The 21,825-nt window shown below is 39.5% G+C and overlaps 1 protein-coding gene across 1 annotated transcript in view; it reads right to left on the bottom strand.

Annotated features, from left to right (window-relative positions):
• Window positions 1-21,825, bottom strand: part of MYO3B (myosin IIIB) — a gene marked incomplete at both ends in the record, with an annotated part of 377,682 nt that overhangs the window by 156,291 nt on the left and 199,566 nt on the right. The window contains one exon of the mRNA XM_080799209.1: window positions 12,009-12,088. Coding sequence (XP_080655335.1) covers window positions 12,009-12,088 — 80 coding nt within the window. The remainder of the gene's footprint in view (window positions 1-12,008; window positions 12,089-21,825) is intronic.

A 21,825-nucleotide genomic window follows, 5' to 3' on the forward strand; every position in this document is an offset into this window, starting at 1 on the left:
AGGACGTTGGTTGGGGTCTGCCTTCTGCCAAACTGTAAATTCTAAGTTTTCTTGAACTTTTTTTCTCCTTAATTTCTTTCCCCTCAACCTGACCTTCACACACACCCCCATACACAAACACACACACATACATTCTAAACTTGGGAATTTCTCTACCATTTCCTTTTATTCAGAGACATTCCCTGAAGAACCCTGTCTTACTTTGAACCTTGCTTTTCCTCCCTCATTTCCTTCCCCTTTTATTCAAAATAGTCAGGGAATGATAGCCCTTCAGGGAAGCCCTAGGGCGCAGTAAAAATGCATCTTAAAAACTCATCCATATTTCTCTCTTAGTAGGATTTACCTGTTAGCTTCCCTCAGAACATACAACAGGCCCTTGGCATTTGAGAATTTAACAGTTTAGTGGTCACAAAAATCCTCGATGGATATTAATTGTGCCATTACATAATTTAAAAGGTATAATAAGAACTGTTTTCAAGACCAATACCTGTCCTCTGCAGCAAACTGGAAAAATACAGAATGAAGCACTAATTTGCACTCCAAAAGTTATAAGCCTGTTGGGCTCCCCTAACTTACCAGCACGACCAAGTTCTGTCCTTCTACTCACATACAGAGTAACTCTTGGGAAGGAAATAAAAACCCGCTTGGCATTATGTACAGCCTGGAAGTACTAATGCTTGTCCACAGTTTATCACCTACATAGTTAGTACTGCATTTTAAAGAATAAGTAACTTGCTAATTTAAGAATCTGGAAAGGTCTTACGTTGGTCAAGGACTTCTTGTATAGTCATGAGGTTGTCCTGAACATGGAGTGGATCTGAAAGAGGGACTTTGGACAACGGACATAGCAGAAGTTGAGTCTCTTGGTCCTTCAAACTAGGAGAGTCAGCACAAACCTCACCTCTGTCTGCACCAGGTCTACCATGAACCCTAAGGAATGCCAAAAAATCCAAACCAAAACAGAAATGAAGGTTGTGGTCTGACATAAAAGTTTGTCATCCTGAGCTAATTTAGTTAAAAATAGCTTCATTTAATTAAAAAAGAAAAATCTTTTAGAAAGAATCCAGAAAGTAGATTTCATTAGGAACATCATCTAGCATGTAGTTCTTCTCAAAGATAGGGCATTCCCAAGAAACAGTCTTCCCCAGAGGATCTGATAAGCTTTTACCTCAGATAGGGGGAAAAGACCCTAGAAAAGCTTCACTGGGTTTAGAGGATATATGCTACGGAACACAGAGTTTTGGAACCGGACATCCTGGTTCAAAACCTGGCTCCTCCACTTACTACCTGTGTGGACTTGGACTTGCTGTTCAACTTCTCAAAACCTCTGTTTTCCTTATTAGGAAAACTGCTCAGTAAATGCTACCACCTCACACACATGCAAGAAGTGTATCAGTTTCCCTTCCATTATTACCATGATTGACTTAGTTCTAGTCTAGTGATGAATGTCAAAGATGCAGTTTTCTTCAATGGCAAGACGGCAAGTACTAGCGCCCATGCAACACAGCAAAGAGATCTTTTTACTTATTGGCAGGGAAAATACTTCCAATGAAACCAATTTCAAAATGATCAGTAGAACCAATATTCTGGATCAAACCACTGTGTGTCTAACCCAATATCCTTTCTCATCCAGTGCCAATTTATATAACGATATAAGTCAACTGGAGCTGAGCAAGCCTGCTTTCTGCCCACATGACAAATGTCCTGCCCAATTCCTTGAAAGAGGCACTGGTTAGTGTTTAAAGTAGTCCTGAGTCAGCTTTACAAACTGTAACACAGACTCCAAGTGCACAGGAAATGAGCGAGCTCCAGCATATGTATGGACTTCACACATGGAGTTTTAGATGGGTATCAAAACATGAATAATAAAACATCTATTGTTCCAAGGTAAAAAAAATCACCATAGTAACCACTTTGCCTATATTATGCCAGTGAGGTTTTAAAATGATCCTATGAGGTAAGTACTATTATTATTCCTATTGTACCTAATAAGGAGGTTAAGGCTCAGAGATTTTAAAGAAATTTTCCAGTCTTGCAACTAGTAGTTGGCCATGCCTACATCTGAACCCAGTTCTGATTCCAAAACCTTACTTCTTAAACATTATATACTGCCTTTCTATGTGATTTGATATAACTTACAACATGGGTCTGAAAGCATGGTATTACTAAAACGACTTGCCTCATCTGTCAACAAAATTTACTCTAGGATAAAGACAGATTCCAAGAAGTCTCATAAACCATCTAGATTTCAGTTATTGCCGAAAAAAACAGAAAGATTTTTTTCCTGATCTCAGTAAGTGCCCACTATTTGCATACTGAAACCTCACAGGTGCTTATATTTATCTTCCTGACAGCATCTTTGTCAAGAATTTCTACTGCTCTCAAGTGATCCATCCACCCTTTAAAGAAAAAAGCCCTACAGCATCACTCCTCTCAAAGCCTGCACAACCCTGAATGGAAAAGCAAGACTGGCATTGACACTATCCATGCATCACGGTGTGGTGCTGCTGAATGTGTTGGAGGCCAGCTTCCTGAAAAGACCACCTGTGTTATCTGACCTTGGCCAAGACAGAAAAAACTATTGCTGTCGTGAAACGTATTTTCTGGTGCCTTAACTAGAACTTTCAATTCATCTCTCTTCCAAATGAAACCAAATCACGAGTTTCTTTCATCTCACTGATATATATATTATTATGATAATGATGTAAACATATGCCATATACTAGAGGGCACACTTGTCACACAGGCAAGGCCTGAACAACAGGAGGCAGTGTAGAGAAAGGTAACTGCGCTGGTATTCTGGGTGTGGAGGGCAAGGGAGCAGGGTATTGGCAGAATCCAATAGCCACAAGATCAAATTGAGGGAAGGACAGTAATGTGGGCTGATAGAGAGTATTACAGGGGAGTCTTTAATCTTTTTGTGTCATGGTCTCTTTCAGAATCTAGTGGGAGCCAGTGTTTCCAAAAAAAAAAAAAAAAAATACAGTTGCTCCTCATTCTTTGTGGGTTCTATATTTGTGGATGTGCCTACTTTCTAAAATTTTTTTTTAATTAATTTATTTATTTTAATAAACATATAATGTATTTTTATCCCCAGGGGTACAGGTCTGTGAATCGCCAGGTTTACATATTTCACAGCACTCATCATAGCACATACCCTCCCCAATGTCCATATCCCCACCACCCTCTCCCGTCCCCCCTCCCCCCAGCAACCCTCAGTCTGTTTTTTGAGATTGGGTCTTTTATGGTTTGTCTCCCTCCTGATCCCATCTTCTTTCATTTTGTCTTTTCCTACCCCCCTAACCCCCCCACATCGCATTTCCACTTCCTCATATCAGGGAGATCATATGATAGTTGTCTTTCTCTGATTGACTTATTTCGCTAAGCATAATACCCTATAGTTCCATCCATGTCGTTGCAAATGGCAAGGTTTCATTTCTTTTGATGGCTGCATAGTATTCCATTGTGTATATATACCACCTCTTCTTTATCCATTCATCTGTTGACGGACATCTAGGTTCTTTCTATAGCTTGGCTATTGTGGATATTGCTGCTATAAACATTCGAATGCACGTGCCCCTTTGGAGTACCACGTTTGTATCTTTAGGATATATACCCAGTAGTACAACTGCTGGGTCATAAGGTAGCTCCATTTTCAGGTTTTTGAGGAACTCCACACTGTTTTCCAGAGTGGTTGCACCAGCTTGCATTCCCACCAACAGTGTAGGAGGGTTCCCCTCTCTCCGCATCCTCGCCAGCATCTGTCATTCCTTGACTTCTTAATTTTAGCCATTCTGACTGGTGTGAGGTGGTATCTCATTGTGGTTTTGACTTGTATTTCCCTGATGCCGAGTGATGTGGAGCATTTTTTCATGTGTCTGTTGGCCATCTGGATGTCTTCTTTGCAGAAATGTCTGTTCATGTACTCTGCCCATTTCTTTTTTTTTTTTAATGATTTTATTTATTTATTTGACAGACAGAGATCACAAGTAGGCAGAGAGGAAGGCAGAGAGAGTGAGAGGAGGAAGCAGGCTCCCCGCTAAGCCGAGAGCCCGATGTGGGGCTCGATCCCAGGACCCTGGGATCATGACCTGAGCCGAAGGCAGAGGCTTTTACCCACTGAGCCACCCAGGTGCCCCCTCTGCCCATTTCTTGATTGGATTATTTGTTCTTTGAGTGTTGAGTTTGCTAAGCTCTTTATAGATTTTGGATACTAGCCCTTTATCTGATATGTCATTTGCAAATATCTTCTCCCATTCTGTCAGTTGTCTTTTGGTTTTGTTTACTGTTTCCTTTGCTGTGCAAAAGCTTTTGATCTTGATGAAATCCCAATAGTTCATTTTTGCCCTTGCTTCTGTTGTCTTTGGTGATGTTCCTAGGAAGAAGTTGCTGCGGTTGAGGTCAAAGAGGTTGCTGCCTGCGTTCTCCTCAAGGATTTTGATGGATTCCTTTCTCACATTGAGGTCCTTCATCCATTTTGAGTCTATTTTCATGTGTGGTGTAAGGAAATAGTCCAATTTCATTTTTCTGCATGTGGCTGTCCAATTTTCCCAGCACCATTTGTTGAAGAGGCTGTCTGTTTTCCATTGGATATTCTTTCCTGCTTTGTTGAAGATTAGTTGACCATAGAGTTGAGGGTCTATTTCTGGGCTCTCTATTCTGTTCCATTGATCTATATGTCTGTTTTTGTGCCAGTACCATACTCTCTTGATGATGAAAGCTTTGTAATAGAGCTTGAAGTCCGGAATTGTGATGCCACCGACTTTGGCTATCTTTTTCAATATTCCGTTGGCTATTTGAGGTCTTTTCTGGTTCCATATAAATTTTAGGATTATTTGTTCTTTTTCTTTAAAAAAAATGGATGGGATTTTGATAGGAATTGCATTAAATGTGTAGATTGCTTTAGGTAGAATAGACATTTTCACAATATTTGTTCTTCCAATTCATGAGCATGGAATATTTTTCCATTTCTTTGTGTCTTCCTCAATTTCTTTCGTGAGTACGTTAGACTTTTCTGAGTATAGATTCTTTGCCTCTTTGGTTAGATTTATTCCTAGGTATCTTACAGTTTGGGGTGCAATTGTAAATGGGACTGACTCCTCAATTTCTCTTTCTTCTGTCTTGTTGTTAGTGTAAAGAAATGCAACTGATTTCTGTGCATTGACTTTATATCCTGACACTTTACTGAATTCCTGTATAAGTTCTAGCAGTTTTGGAGTGGAGCCTTTTGGGTTTTCCACATATAGTATCATATCATCTGCAAAGAGTGATAGTTTGACTTCTTCTTTGCCCATTTGGATGCCTTTAATTTCTTTTAAAATGTCTGATTGCTGAGGCTAGGACTTCTAGTATTATATTGAACACCAGTGGTGATAACGGACATCCCTGCCATGTTCCTGACCTTAGCGGAAAAGCTTTCAGTTTTTCTCCATTGAGAATGATATTTGCGGTGGGTTTTTCATAGATGGCTTTGATAATTTTGAGGTATGTGCCCTCTATCCCTACACTTTGAAGAGTTTTAATCAGGAAGGGATGTTGCACTTTGTCAAATGTTTTTTCAGCATCTATTGAGAGTATCATATGGTTCTTACTCTTTCTTTTGTTAATGTATTGTATCACATTGATAGATTTGCGGATGTTGAACCAACTTTGCAGTCCTGGAATAAATCCCACTTGGTCGTGGTGAATAATCCTTTTAATGTACTGTTGGATCCTACTGGCCAGTATTTTGGTGAGAATTTTTGCATCTGTGTTCATCAAGGATATTGGTCTGTAATTCTCTTTTTTGATGGGATCCTTGTCTGGTTTTGGGATCAAGATGATGCTGGCCTCATAAAATGAGTTTGGAAGTTTTCCTTCCATTTCTATTTTTTGGAACAGTTTCAGGAGAATAGGAATTAATTCTTCTTTAAATGTTTGGTAGAATTCCCCTGGGAAGCCATCTGGCCCTGGACTTTTGTTTGTTTAGAGATTTTTGATGACTGTTTCAATCTCCTTACTGGTTATGGGTCTGTTCAGGTTTTCTATTTCTTCCTGGTTCAGTTGTGGTAGTTTATATGTCTCCAGAAATGTATCCATTTCTTCCAGATTGTCAAATTTGTTGGTATAGAGTTGCTCATAGTATGTTCTTATAATTTTTTGTATTTCTTTGGTGTTGGTTGTGATCTCTCCTCTTTCATTCACGATTTTATTTATTTGGGTCCTTTCTCTTTTCTTTTTGATAAGTCTGGCCAGGGGTTTGTCAATCTTATTAATTCTTTCAAAGAACCAGCTCCTAGTTTCGTTGATTTGTTCTATTGTTTTTTTAGCTTCTATTTCATTGATTTCTGCTCTGATCTGTATGATTTCTCTTCTCCTGCTGGGTTTAGGCTTTCTTTGTTGTTCTTTCTCCAGCTCCTTTAGGTGTAGGGTTAGATTGTGTATTTGAGACCTTTCTTGTTTTTTGAGAAAGGCTTGTACCGCTATATATTTTCCTCTCAGGACTGCCTTTGTTGTGTCCCACAGATTTTGAACCATTGTGTTTTCATTATCATTTGTTTCCATGAATTTTTTCAATTCTTCTTTAATTTTCTGGTTGATCCATTCATTTCTTAGAAGGATGCTGTTTAGTCTCCATGTATTTGGGTCCTTTCCAAATTTCCTCTTATGATTGAGTTCTAGCTTCAGAGCATTGTGGTCTGAAAATATGCAGGGAATGATCCCAATCTTTTGATACCAGTTGAGACCTGATTTATGACCCAGGATGTGGTCTATTCTGGAGAATGTTCCATGTGCACTACAGAATAATGTTTATTCTGTTGCTTTGAGAGGGAATGTTCTAAATATATCTGTGATGTCCATCTGGTCCAGTGTGTCATTTAAGGCCTTTATTTCCTTGTTGATCTTTTGCTTAGATGATCTGTCCATTTCAGTGAGGGGACTGTTAAAGTCCCCTACTATTATTGTATTACTGTTGATGTATTTCTTTGATTTTGTTATTAATTGGTTTATATAGGTGGCTGCTCCCATGTTAGGGGCATAGATATTTAAAATTGTTAGGTCTTCTTGTTGGACAGACCCTTTGAGTATGATATAGTGTCCTTCCTCATCTCTTATTATAGCCTTTGGCTAAAATCTAATTGATCTGATATAAGGATTGCCACCCTGGCTTTCTTCTGATGTCCATTAGCATGGTACATTGTTTTCTATCCCCTCACTTTAAATCTGGAGGTGTCTTTGGGTCTAAAATGAGTTTCTCATAGGCAGCATATTGATGGGTTTTGTTTTTTTATCCATTCTGATACCCTGTGTCTTTTCATTGGGGCATTTAGCCCATTAACCTTCAGGGTAACTATTGAGAGATATGAATTTAGTGCCATTGTATTGCCTGTAAGGTGACTGTTACTGTATATCGTCTCTGTTTCTTTCTGATCTACTACTTTTAGGGTCTCTCTTTGCTTCGAGGGCCCCTTTCAATATTTCCTGTAGAGCTGGTTTGGTGTTTGCAAATTCTTTCAGCTTTTGTTTGTCCTGGAAGCTCTTTATCTCTCCTTCTATTTTTAATGATAGCCTAGCCGGATATAGTATTCTTGGCTGCATGTTTTTCTCGTTTAGTGCTCTGAGTATATCATGCCAGTTCTTTCTGGCCTGCCAGGTCTCTGTGGATAGGTCCACTGCCAATCTAATGTTTTTGCCCTTGTATGTTACAGACTTCTTTTCCCGGGCTGCTTTCAGGATTTTCTCTTTGTCGCTAAGACTTATAAATTTTACTATCAGGTGATGAGGTGTGGACCTATTTTTATTGATTTTGAGGGGCATTCTTAGCAACTCCTGGATTTTGATGTTTGTTCCCTTTGCCATATTAGGGTAATTCTCTCCAATAATTCTCTCCAATATACCTTCTGCTCCCCTCTCTCTTTCTTCTTCTTCTGGAATCCCAATTATTCTAATGTTGTGTTGTCTTATGGTGTCGCTTATCTCTCGAATTCTCTCCTCGTGGTTCAGTATTTGTTTGTCTCTCTTTTGCTCAGCTTCTTTATTCTCTGTCATTTGGTCTTCTGTGTCACTAATTCTTTCTTCTGCCTCATTTATCCTAGCAGTAAGAGCTTCCATTTTTTATTGCACCTCATTAATAGCTTTTTTAGTTAGATTTTAGTTCTTTTATTTAGATTTTAGTTCTTTTATTTCTCCAGAAAGGACTTTTATCTCTCCAGTGAGGGTTTCTCTAATATCTTCTATGCCTTTTTCGAGCCCGGCTAGAACCTTGAGAATTGTCATTCTTAACTCTAGATCTGTCATATTACCAGTGTCTGTATTGATTAGGTCTCCAGCCTTCGGTACTGCCTCTTGTTCTTTTTTTTGTGGTGAGTTTTTCCGCCTTGTCATTTTGTCCAGATAAGATTTGTTTTCTCCTCCTCTAGAATTCCGCTGTTCTTGGTGAGCGAAGTTGGTCTTGGCTGGGTTTCCTGTTGATCTTCTGGGGGAGGGGCCTGTTGTAGTGATTCTCAAGTGTCTTTGCCGCAGGCGGAATTGCACTGCCCTTGCCAGGGGCCGGGCTAAGTAATCCGCTTGGGTTTGCTTTCGGGAGCTTTTGTTCCCTGAGCGCTTTCCGTAGAGTTCCAGAGGACGGGAATGAAGATGGCGGCCTCCCAATCTCTCGGCCCGGAGGAGCCGAGAGCTCGGGGTCCCGCTCCTCAGTGCGCCCTCAGAGAAAGGTGCCCTACCGCCCCCGTCTCCCTGGCCTCTGGTCGCGCTTGGAGGAAAGTGCTCAATTGCTCATACTTGGAGAAAAGCGCCTGGTTGCTTCCATCTCCGTGGCCTCCGGCCGCGCTCCAATCTCACCCAGCCTGCGACCGGTTCAAGGTAACCCTGAGCTGAGAGCTCACTCCTCAGCTCCGTCTCTGTAGCCGGCTTCCCCGCTCTAATACCTGCAAACTCTGCGACACTCAGACACCCACAGTCCTTCTGTGACCCCGTGGGACCTGGGGTTATGCTGACCCCGAGTTGGCTTCCCTCCGGTTTAGCCTCCGGAGCGATGTCCCTCCGTGGAGCAGACTTTTAAAAGTCCTGATTTTGTGCTCTGTTGCTCCGCTGCTTGCCGGGAGCCAGCCCCTCCCCCCGCAGTCTATCTTTCCGTCGCTTTGGATTCACTTCTCCGCAGGTCCTACCTTTCAGAAAGTGATCGATTTTCCGTTTCTAGAATTGTTGCTCTTCTTCTCTTCGATTTCCCGTTGGATTTGTAGGTGTTCGCAATGGTTAGATAAGCTATCTAGCTGATCTCCTGCTACCTGATGTCGTCTCAGCCTGCTTCTTCTCCACCATCTTGACTCCTCCCCCCTCTAAAATTTATTTTTAACCCCCAAATCAGTACCTGCAATGCTTTCATGATCATTCATAGACATACAGAGTGGAGAAAACTTTAATCACCTGATGCATGTGTTTCCAGCTCAGGTTGAACAACGTGATGCTCTGCATTCCTGTTTTAGCTTCATGCTATAAGCAAGTATCCTTTTCTGGGTTATTGAAGTGCCAAATGTTCTGCATTTTTGTGCTTTTGGCCAATGATTTCACTGTATATAATAGCCCCCAAGCATGGTGCTGGAGTGCTGTCTTGTGTTTTTAAGTGCAGGAAGGCTATTAAATACCTCTTGGAGAACATATGTGCATTAGATAAGCTTCATTCAGGCATGAGTTATAGTGCTGTTGCCCTTTATTCAATGACACAAATAGTGTAATTAAAATATTATTTTCAGGGCTCCTGGGTGGCTTAGTAGGTTAAGCATCCAACTCTTGGTTTCAGCTTAAGTCATGATTTCAGGACCCTGCATCAGGCTCCATGCTCAGTGGGGAATCTGCTTGAGATTTTCTCCCTATCCTTCAGTCCCCACCCCACTTGCATTTGCTCTTGCTCTAGTTCTCTCTTGTGCTCTCTAAAATAAAGAAACAAATCTTTTAAAAAATAAAATATTATTTTATATAAAAAATACTACATATAATTATCTGCAAGAAATATATATTAAATAATGTGCTTCTAAATAGAAACACACATGAAACAAGATTATGTACTAATTGGTTGACAACAATGTTGTGAGCAGAGGCTTTTGGGAACCTAACCACATAAATCCCCTAGGAGCAATGCTTCAGTATTGGCTGATTCAGTGTTCACAGCAACTTATAGAACATAATTTCATGAAGAATAAGAATCAACTGTATTTACAAATTTTACATGTAATAATATCAAGAGGCTCTTAGAACCAATGAAACTCTGATGTAAATCTCTCCTAGGGGTCCATATAACCCATGTTATATAGTCCTAATATCTTGCTACAAACTCACAAGACTGAAAAAGTAATACATGTGTTTATAATAGCAACGTGGATATAAAAATTATTGTTAACAAAAATGATCTGAGTCCCTATTATGTATAGGTAAGTTTTTCATTCTCAAAAAAAGTTAAATATCAGTATCTATGTCTGTATCAATTTTGAGACTATTCAACAGTATTCTGTGTGGCTGAAGTTGTTATTTTTATTAAATAAAAATATATGAAATATATATTTTATATATATGAAATATATATTTTTATATATATGAAATATATATTTATATATAAATATATATATATTTATATATGAAATATATGAAAATTCAGAAATGTGATCTACTTATTTTATTACTCCATTACCTTTTAGATAATTGGGTGTTGGTGTTAGTATATACAATGAACATTAACCAGCCAATCCTTGAAATCCTTGTGAAACATTGGCTGGAAAAATGTAATAGTTAAAAATATTTTACAGTGGGGGGCACCTGGGTGGCTCAGTGGCTCAGTGGCTGAAGCCTCCGCCTTTGGCTCAGGTCATGATCTCAGGGTCTTGGGATCGAGACCTGCATCAGGCTCCCTGCAGGGATCCTGCTCCCCCCTCTCTCTCTGCCTGCCTCTCTGCCTACTTGTGATCTCTGTCAAATAAATAAATAAAATCTTTTTTAAAAAATTTTACAGTGGGATATTTATTAACCCTTCTAACATTCCCTTTGCACAGACAAGTACACTCCTTATTTTTCAGAGAGCAAAGCAGAACGAAAGGAAATGGTTTGGTTTCTTTCCTCCCTGCTGACTCTCTTTGGTCCCTGTTATCCTCCTCTGTAGGTTGGTGACAGCCTCAAGGAAGAGCACTTCATCTCTTCCTAGATAGACTTTACTTTCAAGTGTCATTGTTCTGTATCTTACGTGGTCTTCCTGAGAATCACATGAAGGGGTGCAGAATATGCCATGGTGGCATAGGTATTATTTTGAGTTGAACATTTGAGAATCAACAGTTGCAAGAAGAGGCTTTTTCTGAACTCCCCTTATCTGGCTAAAAACAGGGTCTCTCAAAATCATCCAACTGCCATAAATCTCCTCCCTGGTAGTTTCACAACCTGCCATGGAAGACTGACTCCTATCACCAGAGATGAGAAACGAGCACTGGGATTTCCAAGAAATTGCCTAAATAGACACTGTCACAAAACTATCATATCTCCCATCTATTCTCCTAAGGGACCATTTGTTTTTCCCAAAAGTCATTTGTTCTCCCACAAGTGCCCATTCCCCATTCATCCCCTATTAAGAGGGATAATTAAGAGATAATTAAGGGATAATTAAGATATTATTAATTAATAATAATTAATTATTAAGAGGGATAAGCCTCAAATTCTAACTACCCCTTTAAGTAAATGTTTTGAGTTCCTGTGTGTATATATAATTAAAATTTGTTTTCTCTTCTGTTACTCTTTCAGGTTGAGTTTAATTCAGTTCCCAAAGAACTAAAGTTAAAATGGTAGAGGAGACATTTTCTTCTGCAACACAGGATTTTAAAGATTCCATGCTGCTGTTTCAAATTTCCTAACCTCTGATTTCCTAAATGCTTTCCATCTCTTAACCAGACTTCCCGTGGGCCAGAGAAACTAAAGTCGCCTACTCTAGGATTACCCCCAAGGCAGGAACACCCCAGGGTCCACATTATTTTGAGTCCAAACCTGCTACTCACCTTGGTTCTCCCAGCACTGAAATGTGGAGGCAAAGATCTTGAGGCTGCTGTTATCCTGGCTCTTGTCTGGGCCAAGTTACCTGAGCAAGAAAGACAAAAAGGCTAAAGTAAAGGAAAAATTAAGGAACAGAATTATGAGTAATTTTTTCCCTTTATGTCCTTGTAGTTTTATTAATTTTCCAAATGATCTGCTCTGAATATGAAAAATTTGGAAAAATCTGAATTTTGAAACTTTAATGATATAAATTATAAACAAATTATAATAATTTATAAATTATAATTTATAATAGGAATTGTATTTATATTAGTCTCATAAGCAAAAAATAAATAATAAAAAACTCCCCAATTCACTCAGTAAACTAGCAATAGAAGGAAATTGCCACAACATAAAAAGGACATATGTGAAAAGCCGACAGCTAACATATTCAACAGTGAAAGATCAAAAGCATTTTCCTCTAAGATCAGGAACAGGACAAGAATGCTCATTTTCACCACTTCTATTCAACTAGCACTCAAGTTCAAGCAATCAGGCAAGAAAAAGAAATAAAAGACATCCAAATTGTAAAGAAAGAAGTAAAATGATCTCTGTTCATAGGTGGCATGATCGTATATACAGAAAACCTAAAGATCCTACCAAAAATCCTGTTAGAACTAATAAATCAATTCAGCAATCTTATATTGTAAGATATAAAATCAGCATCAAAAAACCAGTTGTATTTCTATGCACTAACAGTGAAAATTTGAAAAGAAAATCCTATTTACAATGGCATCAAAAAGAATAAAATATTTAGAAATAAACTTAACCAAGAAGGCAAAAGACTTGTACTCTGAAAACATTCATGGAAGAAATTAAAGAAGACACACAAATAAATGGAAAGACACCTTATTCTTGGGGAGGAAAAGAATCTTTTTCCTCTATTCATCTTATGTTAATTTCCTAGGGCAAATTAGACTGACAGAAGACAGATTAACAAGAGAAAAATAAACAGAGATTTCTTAATAGATACACATACACACAGGAGTATTTGGTGATAAGTAACTCAAGGGGTAGTAAGAATTGGGCTCACACAGTATCTTAACAAAATAACAATAAATTTCTAGGCAAGTGACCAGAGATCTTCGAGTTTTTAGGGGCAATAAATTATGGGAAAGTAAATATATGAGGAAGCTAATGGAAGGTAAGGGCAAGTTAGTAAAGTTTTGTTATACAGATTCCTCTGGTGCTGTCTCTGGGCTGATAAAGGTCTAGAATTGTCTCTGGTGATTAACTTCTGCCTTTCCCGGTAGAGAGGGGTGGGGGGATATCTCTACAAATTTATGTCTTGCTTTTATGTAAACAGGGAAGGCAGGGAGCTTTTCTTATATCTACATCTTCTCAATTACCTTCAGCTCAAATAATCTTTATGCCAAAGTGGCACATTTTTTGGTGGCATATTTTATGTGTTCATGGATTAAAAGATATAATATTGTTAAAATGTCCATGATACCCAAAAAGATCTATAGATTTAATGTAATCCCCATCAAAATCTTAATGGCATTTTCACAGAAACATTAATAAAACCCTAAAATTCATCTTCTAGAACCACAAAAGATCCAAAACTCCAAATGATCTTGAGAAGGAAAAGAAAAGCTGAAAGGTGGGGCACCTGGGTGGCTCAGTGGGTTAAAGCCTCTGCCTTCAGCTCAGGTCATGATCCCAGGGTCCTGGGATCGAGCCCCACATCGGGCTCTCTGCTCAGCAGGGAGCCTGCTTCCTCCTCTCTCTCTGCCTGCCTCTCTACCTATTTGTGATCTCTTTCTGTCAAATAAATAATTAAAGTCTTTAAAAAAAAAAAAAAGAAAAGCTGAAAGGTTCTTGTTTCCTGATTTCAAATATATTATATAAATATATTATATAAAGTATAATTCAAATATATTATATAAAGTAACAGTAATCAAAACAGAATGGTACTGGCATAAAGAAAAACATACAGGACAATGGAACAGAATAGAGAGTCCAGAAATAAATCTATGTATATATGGTGAATCGTCTTTAAGGTGGATATCAAGATTATACAATGGGGAAAGGGTGGTCTCTTCAACATATTGTGTTTGGAAAACTCCATATCCAAGTGCAAAAAAAAAAGAAACTGGACACCTATCTGACACAAAATTCAGTTCCTCCTGGATTAAAGACCTAAATGTAAGACCTGAAGCTATAAAACTCCTGGGGAAAAAAACAAAACAAAAACAAAAAAACACTGACCTTAGCAATGATTTCTTGGATAGGATATCAAAAGCACAGGCAATAAAAGCAAAAATAGACAGGCAGGTTTACATCAAATCAAAAGTTTCTGCACAGGAAAGGAAACAATCAACAGAGGGAAAAGGCAACCTACAGACCAAATATTTCCAGACCATATAAGGGGTTAATTTCCCAGATCTATAAGGAACTCCTACAACTCAACAGCAAAAAATAAAATAACATAACCTGATTTAAAAATGGGCACAGGAGGGGTACCTGGGTGGCTCAGTTGTTTAAGCATCTAACTCTTGATTTCAGCTCAGATCATGATCTCTGGGCTGTAGGATTGAGTCCCACATTGGGCTCCACATTCAGTGGGGAGTCTGCCTGGGATTCTCTTTCTGCCACTGCCCCTCCCCCTGTGTGTGTGTGCATGCACGCTCTCTCTACAAAATAAATAAATGAATCTTTAAGAAAAATATAAAAGGGATAACAAAGTAAAAATGGGCAAAGGACTTGAATAGGCATTTCTCCAAAGAGGACATAAAAATGGCCAACAGCTATATAAAAGATGCCCAGCATCACCAAGAATCAGGGAAATGCATATCAAAACCACAATGAAATATCACTTTATATTATTAGGATGTTATTGTATAAAACAATAACAGTAACAACAGAAAAATAACAAATATTGGCAAAGATATGGAGAAACTAGAACCTTGGTGCACCCATTGCTAGTAGGAATATAAAGTGGTGCAACCAATATGGAAAATAGTGTGGGGGTTCCTAAAAAATTAAAAATAGAATACCATGTAATCCAATAAGCTCACTTCTGGGTATTTATCCAAAACAACTGGAAAAAGAATCATGAAGAGGTATGTGCCTCCCATTTTCACTGCAGCATTGTTTACCACAGCCAAGCTGTGAAAACAAATTAAATATTCACCAAAGGATGAGTGGATACAAAAAAATGTGGTAGATGTGTACAATGGAATATTATTCAGCCTTATGAAAGAAGGATGTCTTGCCATCTGAGACAACACAGATGAACCTGGGACATTATGCTAAGTGAAATAAGTCAGTCACAGACAAATACTGCATGATTCCTCTTATATGATGTATCTAAAAGAGATAAGCTCATAAAAACAGAGAATAGAATGTTGGTTGCCAGGGGCTGCGAGGGCAGGGAAATGGGGAATTTTTTGTTCAGTGGGTAGAGTTTCAGTAATGCAAGTTGAAAAAGTTCTAGAGATCGGCTCTCCAACAATGTGCACATAATGAACGATACTGTACTATATACTTAAAAATGTGTTAGGAGGGTAGGTCTCATGTTAATGTGTTTTTATCACAATGAAAAAAAATTTTCAAACTAGGGCACTGTTAAGTCTTTGAAAGAGATGGTTAAGCAAGAAAAAAGATGCTGGGAGTTTTCCCAAAAAGGAAATTGGGCAATTGAGAACCCCACTGTAAAAGTTTAAGACACAGACACTGATCAGTAAGCAGATCTGGAAGAATGGGCCCCCTGGCACACGGGGAGAAAGCCTGCCATGCAGTGAACCAGAGGACACAGAGAGCATGGGCATCAGCCACTGAGTTTTGGGGATTGATGGGTTTTTGCATTTGCCTGGGGTGTGAATACGTTAGCTAATATCTCAGCGCCCTGGTTTCCTTATCTATAACATGAAGACAGTACTACCTCATTCTGACAGTTGTTATGGGCATTCCATGAGGGTAATTCATGACAAGCACTGTCAATGCAGAGCTTGTTCAAGGTAAGTGCTCATTTCATGTTAGCCGGCACTGATTATTATTAATATTATTATTATCATTACTTGCTGTGAATAGTCCATCCACACAGGTCTCAAAACAGAGAGTAGAAGGCAAGAGAATACCAAGGAATCTTACTAATTTGCTACTATGAGAACTAGTCAGTCTAAAATTTAATGCTAGATAAGAAAAAAATGATAAGGCAACTTCTACTTTGAACCTCCATGTCTTGGCCACTCTGATTCCCAATGTTTTTTGTTTTTTTTTTTAACATTTAATGGATCTTAGTGGCCTGTTCAGACGCTCTTCCCTCACCACCCACATACTCTTAATCTCCTCTCTATCGCTAGCCTCCCAAACTCAGTGCTTGAAGATTTGTTTGCTTCTTTACTGACAATGTCATTTGATTCTGTAGCAAAATAAAAAGTTGTCAATGAAAGGAAATGCTGCAATTTGTGCCTATGCAAGACACTTGAGATCTCAAAGTTTTTAGCAAGTCTAGCACAAAGATGTCCAAATGTTTTCTCTGGCGATATCTTCAGAGGCTAAACTGTGATTAATAGCCCAGAAAGAAGCCTTTGAAGCAGGATTGGTGACATCAAAGTCATAATCCAGGGGTGGCAGGAGCTTTATAATGAGTGGGAAGCATTTTAACACATTTCAAAGGATTTACAGCATGAATAAACAATAGACCTCAGCAGATGCACTGCACACACCTTGCAGAAACATAAGCTATAAGAAATTCCCATTTTAATTTAAATGTAAATACAGTGTTCACATTTGTTTCAAAGCATCCTCCCAGCTTCAGCTCTCGATAGCCTCTTTGGCTAACGATGCCTCAATGCCCCCAAAGCCCCCGAAACTGTGACTACTGACGTGTGTTGGGAAGAGAAAATGGAAGTCAGAGCCATCTAAAGGAATTTATATCCTATGTGGGAACTGGGTTAAGAAAGAATCTGAAATGGAGCTTAAAATGATCCCACACAATCTCTCTGTTTCCAACTTAAAGAGAAAGAGACAAGTGGTCTGAAGACGGAGCTGGAACTTTTAAACGATGGCAATTTCCTGCCTGCTTCAGAGGATTTCATCTCTTGGAAGGTACCCAGGACCCATGATTTCATCTTCAGTTGCTTCTTAAAAATTGTCCAAAATGATGGCTGCTGTTTAAATAATCACGCACAGAATTCGGCTTCCCTCTGCTGCCCTCTCTGGGTTTACAGAATTTGTTGCAGGGTTCCCGTGGTAACTGCTAGTAGGCACTTGGAAAATTTTCTTGTTTAAATTTTCCCTAAAACAAGGAATAGGCTCATAAGCCAATAAATTACTGCAAAGCAATGCTGAAATGTAAAGTCTCATGCCAAATTGCTACTAAGAAAGAAGCGGCAAATAAAAAAATCAGTTTCAGTTCATCTATTAGCAGAGCAAGTTATCTGGTTAGATCTGAGAACTGAAACCATTGATCCAAAAGTCTGTCTGGATACTGAGAACCCAAACCACACCATACTGTCTACAGGAAAACGACTCTCCATTGGCATGGATTTCTTTTTCCAGTATTCATTACAGGAACTCCCTGCAAGACCTTAGACCATCAACTCTTGAATGGAAAATATCAACAGCGATTTACCCCTTAGGATTCTTTGAATCCCTGGGCTCAAAAGTCCTCTCCTTGCTCTTCCCATCAATTGTAGACTTTTGTTTTGTGATCCTTACCCAACCCTAATCAAGCCCCCTCACTTTGAAAGACCCACCTTAAAAAAGAATGTTCTGGGGCGCCTGGGTGGCTCAGTGGGTTAAGCCTCTGCCTTTGGCTCAGGTCATGATCTCAGGGTCCTGGGATCGAGCCCCGCATCACATCGGGCTCTCTGCTCAGCAGGGACCCTGCTTCCTCCTCTCTCTCTGCCTGCCTCTCTGCCTACTTGTGATCTCTGTCTGTCAAATAAATAAATAAAATCTTAAAAAAAAAAAAAAAGAAGAAGAAGAAGAATGTTCTGACCCTGCTTTTCCTTCTCCAGGACACTGCCAAAACTTTGAGAGGTGGTGGTCTCCGTTACTGTGGTAAGTAATGAAGTCCACGTTGTCTCATCAACAGGTTGTGTGGGTGATATTTACAAAGCCAGTGTGGGGCAGACCAGGGCCGGTGGGATGCCTGCTGTGCTCGCAGTTCCAATTCCGGTCATAACACCGCAGCTCGTAAAAATGCATGGAGTCAAATTCAGTAGTTGTATAAAACACACCATAGTGCTTTGTATGCAAAAAAGCTTGTTTTTATATACCTACCTATCCTAACAGTAATAAGGATTTGTTTTAGATTTGATACACTGAGATAACTTAAAACAGCTATTAAAAAATATGAAACAGTTGGAGGAGGCCAAAAGAAAAAGTGTGTTGTTAGATTTTGTTCTGCAAGTTTTTAACTTTCTCCCCTGGCATTCATCTATGGCTTTGAGGGTGAATATCAATAAATGGGCAGCGAGGAGGTGGGAGAGTTCCCAGCCCACTTAATCTCTCAAGCAAAGAGCATTGATAATATATCGAATGGTCTGTAGTTTTGTGGAGGGAAAGCAACACGAGTAAATAAAACACCACCCTGTCCTCCCAGCTCTTTTATAGAAGAAAGATAAACAACATAACAAATTCACTCTCTTTTCTGAGTGCACAACCTTTAACATGCACATGGACAATTCAAAGCCCAAAGAAACCCCTCTCTCATTCCTGTATTGACTTTTAATTGGCAGTTATTTGGCATCTTAGGAAGTTCTGCATAATTAACACCTCTGGACTATCTGCTTAGAAGGAAGCCAAACCAATGTTTTTGCTGCTTTTTAAAGAATTATTTTTATTAACATATAGTGTATTATTTGCCCCAGGGGTACAGGTCTGTGAATCATTGCAGAGTACTCACCATGGCACACACCCTCCCCAATGTCTATCACCCAACCACCCTCTCCACATCCCCCCCCACCCCCAGCAACACTCAGTTTGTTTTGTGAGATGGCTTTTCTTTTTCATTTAGAATGTGAACTACAGCTTTAAAGATTGGTGACCCAGAGATTTCAAAATTGTAGAGCTGAGGAAAAATAGCAACTCCTTCTTTCCTCCTTTAAGCTTTAAAACTCATGAGCAGGTATCAGCCCACCAAAAAACTATACTGGATCATCAGAATTCAAGGAGGCAACAGGCTTCCCTTTCCTAACTTGGTCAATAGTGGAGCAGAGGCCCTCTGTTTTCTGCATTTTATTGCCACATTGGCAGAAGCTGTCAGTTCAGTCCATCCTCATGACAAGAATCTCCCTACTAGTAGAGCCATGTAAAGAAAAAAAAAAAGATTGGGGTACCTGGGTGGCTCAGTTGGTTAAGTGTCTGCCTTTGGCTCAGGTCATGATCCCAGGGTCCTGGATCGAGCCCCACATTGGGCTCCCTGCTCCACGGGAAGCCTGCTTCTCCTCTCCCACTCCCCCTGCTTGTGTTCCCTCTCTCACTGTGTCTCTCTCTGTCAAATAAATAAATAAAATCTTTAAAAAGAAGAAAAAGCTCTTCATATTTCCTGCCTTCTCCATGTTTTCTGGTGCAGTTTGCTTGTAGATGACATGATATGTGTTCACAAAAGTACTAGAGCCTAGACTGTTGATATCTATCAAAGAAGACCTGATCCATCCAGGAAAAAAAAAAAAATGAAATTCACATACACCTATTTGCCAGAACCCACTCATCGCTGACATGTGACATTTATTCTAGCATCACAGCAACATCCTTTATGCAGCAGAACAGGTTTGAGTCCAACCAGTGCTGGTCCTGGACAAACTGTAATTTAGGCAAAGGATGTATTCAAGTTCCACACATTCCTTTTCACACTCTCATTTCTACTTCTGGAGGCGCACATGGCTTTAAGGCTGTATCTCCTCCCTACTCCAGCAGCTAGTTCCCCTACTTGCTTGTCCCATTGCTGAACTTGACCAGGCAGTATAGACTTCCTCCATCAAACCTCATGTTCCAAATCTTCAGGTTACTATTCTCTTCTGACAACTAATGCAGATCTCATTTGTTCATGGATAGAGAACTGTATTACTTCACTCAGGTGAGATGTTTGCAGGATATGGAAAGCCTTCTTAGGAATAAAACATTCTCAGAATGATTCTGTTGATGGAAATGTTAGGGACCATCCAGGGTTTGGGCAAGAGGGTAGTTTGGAAGTAAAGGCACTTTCAGTTAATGGTGCTCAAGTTACTCATGCTTTGAAATAAAACAGTAAGGGCCCTCCGTGGTTCATCCAAAGATGAACAGAACACAGTTCTTCGTCTCAAGGACAGGCTAGCCCAGAGAAGCTGCTGGGGGGAAGGGAAAAGACAGACATATAAACAACTCATTGCAATTTGATTGGCAAGTGTTACAATAAACCTGAATGAAGTGACATGAGAGGACAGAAGACTAAGTTTTCTTGTGAGAATGAGAAAAAAAGCTGAAGAGTAGGCAATAAATGAGCTAGATCTTGAAGGATTAATAGGAGTTTGACAGGAAAGGGATAGGATTCTACCTGGAGATGCAGATGCTTAGTGAGAAGAGAGGTTTTTAAAAATTCCAGAGACTGGAGTGTCTGGCTGGCTCAGTCAGAAGAGCATGTGACTCTTGATCTTGGGGTCATGAGCTCAATCCCCATGTGTGGTATAGAGATTACTTAAATAAATAAAAACTAAAGATAAATAAGTTTATTAATAAAAATTCCAGAGGGGCTCCTGGGTGGCTCAGCGGGTTTAAGCCTCTACCTTCAGCTCAGGTCATGATCCCAGGGTCCTGGGATCGAGCCCCACATCGGGCTCTCTGCTTGGCGGGGAGCCTACTTCCCCCTCTCTCTGTCTCTGCCTGCCTCTCTGCCTACTACTTGTGATCTCTGTCTGTCAAATAAATAAATAAAATCTTAAAAAAAAAAAATTCCAGAGACTTTCAGAGACCCTATTCATTAAACTCCCAAGGGGCTCCTCACTTTTATATTAGACATATAATAATAGCAAAAAATATTTATTTTTTTTCCCTTATAAGCATAAACACAAGTTACCCCTCCTACCAATGAAAATACTATGAAGGCAATCTCTGGAGGAAGAAAATATGGAAAAGGAAAGCTCTCCTAAGGTTTCATAAGTCCCTGAGACCATGGACAAAATCTTTGCTATTTTGCTCTTCCAGGCCTTCAGGTAGTCTCCAACCATTTGTATGGCCAAAGTTGGACGGTTTGTATGTAAACCAGCAGGGGACTCATATCAGTTAGTTGATACAAGCAATAATGAGGCCAAAGTCTTGAGTAAAATCTCAGTGTGGATCCAGTAGATGCAGAGAAAAGTGACGTTCCATATCTAAGATTAGAATCCTAAGTAAAATGCCCAGGCAGGAGAGAATAAACTGATCACTGCAGATTTTAAAATCCCCTTTAGAAGTTCTGCTCAATACACCTTATCTGTTGATGATGAGTCTGTTGCATGATTTCTTTGTGTGAAGCACAATACTTGGGTTTCCTTGTGTTTTCAGTGAAAACAGAGAAAGCCAAAGAGGGCTTCAGGAAATAAGATGCTGTTAACTCCCATTGCACAGGATAACAACTGAGTGCTTGAAACTATAAATGTTCCTTTGGTTCTCCCTCTTCAGCATGGAAGCAATGAAAAGGACTCTAGATAGAGTTGAGAGTGAGAAATCCAGATTTTCATCCCAGGTGTGCCATTGACTTTACTCTACTCTCTGTGACTCACTTTTATTATATGTCAAATGAGGAGTCCACGTGTATTAGTGGTCTTCTACTTGTATGCCCTAGCATTCTGCCACAACACCCACAAAGCAAAT

Source organism: Martes martes, assembly GCF_963455335.1.
Source record: "Martes martes genome assembly, chromosome: 3".
NCBI classification, from domain to species: Eukaryota; Metazoa; Chordata; class Mammalia; order Carnivora; family Mustelidae; genus Martes; species Martes martes.